This window comes from Dermacentor variabilis, unplaced genomic scaffold (genome assembly GCF_050947875.1).
Source record: "Dermacentor variabilis isolate Ectoservices unplaced genomic scaffold, ASM5094787v1 scaffold_13, whole genome shotgun sequence".
Classification (NCBI taxonomy): domain Eukaryota; kingdom Metazoa; phylum Arthropoda; class Arachnida; order Ixodida; family Ixodidae; genus Dermacentor; species Dermacentor variabilis.
Window position 1 is genome coordinate 16,775,438 of NW_027460291.1, and position 5,003 is coordinate 16,780,440.

Here is a 5,003-nt window from a genome sequence, read left to right on the forward strand (position 1 = left end):
TTTAGTGTACGTATTGTTGCCTGACCCTCAAGGCATAGCCAGCCGCTTCTTTTGAAATATCAATTTCAAAAGACACATTGAAATATTACCTGTACCAAAGCTCACCATCATGACTGAGTGTCTTGCAGGGACCATAGATGGAATATTATAGTTCGCATGTTCGTTCTTCCCAAAGCTTGCGTTTTGCACGGGCAGGTCACATGCCACGCGCATGCAGCTTGCGGCAGTATTGCTAGGAATAATGTAATAAGCAGTAACACCTCGTTACAGCGAGGCCGCATCTGAGCCGAAAATACCTTCTTTATAAGCATTATATTCGTTACACGCTTATATTGGGAACAAACATTTTAGATTTACTTTGTCATATCTATGACTACTATGTTGAGCTTAGATTGTATATGGATCAGGAAAAGTTGCTTGCTGTAACGAACCCAGTAGTTTATTAGTGTGCACCATTGACATTGATTCACAAATTTTAACGTTTCAAAGCAATACTGGAGCTATATTTGACACCATAGGGGAGTGCTTCAAATTAATTTTGACCATCTGAACATTCTTTATTACGCACCAAAAGCTTGACACACAAGGTATTTTGCAACTTGCCTTCACCAGAATGCAGCCATGGTGGCTTGGATTCAAAACTGTGACTGTTTGTTCACTAGAAAAAAAAACTTATAACAACTGTGTCATTGCAGCTGGTATACTAACAGGGCCATACGCTGCACCTTTGGAGTGTCAAATGGGTAACCATTCTCGTTAGTGTAAAGGAACGTCCACGTCCGCTACATATGTATACAGATAAAAAACATCATGCTTTAAAGGCAAGAATAAAGGATTGCTCAAAATGGGCACGACAGCGGGTGGGCGAGCCCTCAATATGTTCTTCCTCTTCCATCCATCGCCCCGGCTCCTCCATCCATCATGTAGTGTCAGTTGTGATAGGTGCCATTCTGCGCACCCCCTCATGCTTTGCCCTCCATACAGAAATAATGTACCTGACGCCGCTCCTGGCGAGAAGGATTTATCTGGTGCTCGTTTGGATGCGATCAAGTGCGGATCGAGAGGTTCAAGTTAACAATTTAAGGACTGTTCATCAAGTTGTGTACTGCCCTGAGCTCGCAGTTTATGCAGTATTGTATAACCACGGGTTTTTCTTGGGCCTGGCCTACCCCGACTCAATGACTCTTTGGCGATGGGCTTCAGTCATACGTCTACTCTTTCTCTCATACGAGAATGCGGCTGGTGTGATGGTTACCTTTAAGGGTGCATAGAGATGACTGCATGTGCCACTGCTATGAAATCACCTATATAATGAAGGATTATGTCCCGGCTGAATGTTCCGTCTTTAATATGCAGGGTGTCCCACATAACTTGAGCCAAAGTTTTGAATATCAAAGGCACTCCGGACACGAGTTGAACAGAATGCGTAATGTTGGCACTGGCTTAGAGTCCTCAGGCTATTTTTTTATCTTCCCCTTAACTTACGGATTAGTTATGTTTTATTAATCAACTTTTTAAGTATTGGCTGCAGACCCCAAGTATGATACGCAAAGTTGTAGAGCAGCTTGACAAACCTCTGAATAAATTGTTTCCGACCCGATATATCTCACGGGGTCCTTTTTTCCGCCTTCCAAAGAAAGCTCGCGAAATATAAAAAAATACCACGTAACGGGGCACTTGCGCACTGCTATTGTGCTGCTTTCAAGCGTGCCATGAGTTAGCAAGATCGGCTGCAGCGAGACTGCCCTGTGACAGGGCGTTATGCCTCGTGTAGGTATCTGGGCATGCGGCTCTTATCGCATGACGGTGCAAATGTATTCTGCTGGGTGGGCGTTGGCGACCTTGTTCATCCATCAGACTCTTGAGTGCAGCACAATAACTGTGCGCAAACGCCCTGTCACATGGTATTTTTTTTATATTTCGAGGGCTTTCTTTGGAACGCGGAAAAAATACCACGTGAGATATATCGTGTTAGAAACAATTTATTGAGAGGTTCTCAAGGTACTCTACAACTTTGCGTATCACACTTCGGGTCTCCAGCCAATACCTAGAAAGTTGATTAATTAAACATAACTGAATTTTGAATAACTGAATTAAACATGAATTTTCACGGCAAGGGAAGGCGACAGTGCAATTTTAAGATCTGCAGCTTTAATTCATGTCACTCCCACGTACGTGTCGCCGCAGAGCATGCATCGTACTGCTCTGTGCCTCATTGCATTAAGGTCGGTTGTAGTGGCATATTCGAGAGGTGCAAAAATTCGTGCGTCTTATTTAACAAAATCTTTCTTCAATTCATGTTAAATAATGATTTTCTCTTCTTCAACATTCTTCAGCTTGTTCTATCTTGAGCGGTATGGTTGCATGCTCTTCACAACAAACCCATCTCTATAACGTAAGATTCCCAAGGTCCCAAACATTTCGTTATGAGGGCGTTTGACTGTATGTGATCAGTCAAATTTTCAGTGAATAATTACCTCCCATCCTTTGTATACTAGTTATACACCATATAAAAACATGCATGCTTCCTTCTTATGTACACAGAATGTCGTTGAATGCAATTTCACATAACTGAGATGTATATGCAGGGTGTTCCACGTAACTTGAGCGAGGATTTTAAAATTAAAAGGCGCGTCGGAAGGGAATTGAACTTGACACATACTATTCACACTTGCCAATAGTAACTGAGGCAATCTTTGTTTTCTCCATCAGTCAGTCATCAAGTCTGATTACCCAACCTTTTAACTAGTGGCACAGGACCCCAATTGGGATATGCAGATTTGTAGAGCACCTTCAGTAACCACTGATCGAGTTGTTTCTTTAAGGATACGTATCACTTAGTCCTTTTTTCTGGGTTGGAAAGAAAGAACCCGAAATAGGAAAAAAAATGCCACGTGACAAAGCGCTTGCGCAGTGGTATCGTACTGCTTTCGAGCCTGCACTTGGTGAACAAGGTCAGCAGCATGCATCTGCGCCATCAGCCGACAGGAGCCGCTGGCCCAGCTGCCTACAACCATCATAACACACTGCCGCTGTCTGGTTGCCGGTCATGATGGAGCTGACCGCGGTCATCGAATGAACGCTTGAGTCCAGCACGATACCACTGCGCAAGCGCTCCGCAGCGTGGCTCTTCATATTTCGCGGGCTTTTTTTGCAACCTGAAAAAAAAGGTTGCGTGAGACGTATCGTACAGCAAAAATCTCGATCGATGGTTTCTGAAGGTGCTCTACCACTTAAGGGTTCCTCAACCACTTATTAAAAAGTTGGGTAATTAAATGTAATTAGTGTGTTATGTGGAAAACAAGAAATTGCCTGAGTTACTGCAGGCTATTGCAAATAGTATAGGTTCGGTTCAGTTCGCTCCTAGCGCACCTTTCATTTTTGGAATCTTCGCTCAAGTTACGTGGGACACCCTGTATACACTTGCTCACATGCAGTGGTTCACGATAGGCAGGAAGGTAGCAATAAAACAAGAGTGCAATAACCAATTGGGATATATAGCACATCCTGTATATTTTATTTGAAATAATGTGACGCTGAACAACGTCGTACAGCCAAGAGTAAGATTTTGCAGGGCCAAATCTGCAAAAAAGTAGCTTCTTTGCCACTCGAACATTTATTGCTCTGGAATTTAGCGATCAAAGCGATGTGTGACGGTAGTACTGCACGCAGCCACTGCATATATGTGTTGACAGTTCGAAAAAGAAAATGTACATTGCAAAAAAAAAAAAAGAACGGAGACAAAGAAAGAAGCGAAGGGGCCTAGCTCTTAAGGCTAATGAGCCTGCCATCCGCCAGCAGCAACTTTATGGTCAGGTGCAGAAATAAACAACGCTGCTAGCTGTTTTGGGGATAAAATATACATTTTACTTTGCAACATACGTGAAGGTGCAGTTGCGTTATGTGGAATCACTTAGCGAACGGAAAGGCATCATCCTACAGATAACAACAATACAGAATGCAGGAACGTTCTCATCGCGATGCCACTGCAGCTTCAGTGGTGCCTTCTGGTTTTTCCGCCTCCTTACTAGTCCGACGACTCGACAGCGATGGGAATCGTCTTCGGCTTCTTGCTGGGAGGCTCCGGCTAGGGCGCTTCAATGGCCAGCACGCCGGACGACGGCAGCGCGCCGGTGACCGTCTCGGCTTCCACTCCTTCGGGGAGGGTGAACCGCTTGGTTGACTCGCGCTTCACGTAGCTATAACCGTCCTCGCTCTCTTCTTCGTGCTTCGAGCACACCTCGACGCACTCGCCGAACGCCTTGACGGAGATTTCCCCACGCTTGTAGCCGTGAACGATGAAGTTCACAACGAACTTGGAGTCGTCCGGCGAACTGCTTCGCGTGCCTCCACCGGGGCTCCGTGGTCGCTTGCGAGGGCTGCCGGAGTGCGTGGCGCCACGTCGACGCGAGCAGCTCGAACCGTGGTCGTCTGCCACGTTTTCTTCTCCGCCTGACGCACAGCGGACTGACATCGTCGTTACGGGATGTGTTGGGTGGGTTTGCGTTCCCGCTTCGACTGCTCGTTGAGTGCGTCTGCAGCCACCATCATAGATACCCGCAACCAGTCTACGTCAGCGGTCACGGACATGTACTTGATTAAAAAACCTACTGTTGTAGCACTGATCTGAGCCATGGCTGGAACACGTGCGTTCGTTGTATCGCAACCGATTCACACAAACCACGCCAGCTGAAACGTGGGCATGTGGGACGAGACGTTCATCAGCCAGCCGTTTGTGCGCCGGCGCGTGAAGAGCGGGCATGAGGGATAAAATCTGGGGCTTTTGCTCCTTGAATATATGACTCTGCCTAGGCAGAGAATAGCTCCCCAAGAAACACTAGATATGACTAGAGTGACCTAGTGAAAGCATTGTTCAAGAAAAATGACCAACTGATTAGTTGCTTGTTTATTGTGAATCACTTGATAAATAAAGGATTCGGAAAAGTGACTTGAAGAGTTGCGGCATACACCTAAAAAAACATGGAACGCAGGCGCACGTATAC

The 5,003-nt window shown here is 45.6% G+C and overlaps 1 protein-coding gene across 1 annotated transcript; it reads right to left on the minus strand.

The window, feature by feature from the left end:
* Nucleotides 1-3,494: 3,494 nt before the first annotated feature.
* LOC142566685 (protein lethal(2)essential for life-like) lies at nt 3,495-4,498 on the minus strand. The gene has a single exon (XM_075677511.1). It carries the CDS (start codon nt 4,472-4,474, stop codon nt 4,088-4,090), a length of 387 nt encoding a protein of 128 aa, XP_075533626.1. The 5' UTR covers nt 4,475-4,498; the 3' UTR covers nt 3,495-4,087.
* Between the last annotated feature and the right edge of the window lie 505 nt (nt 4,499-5,003).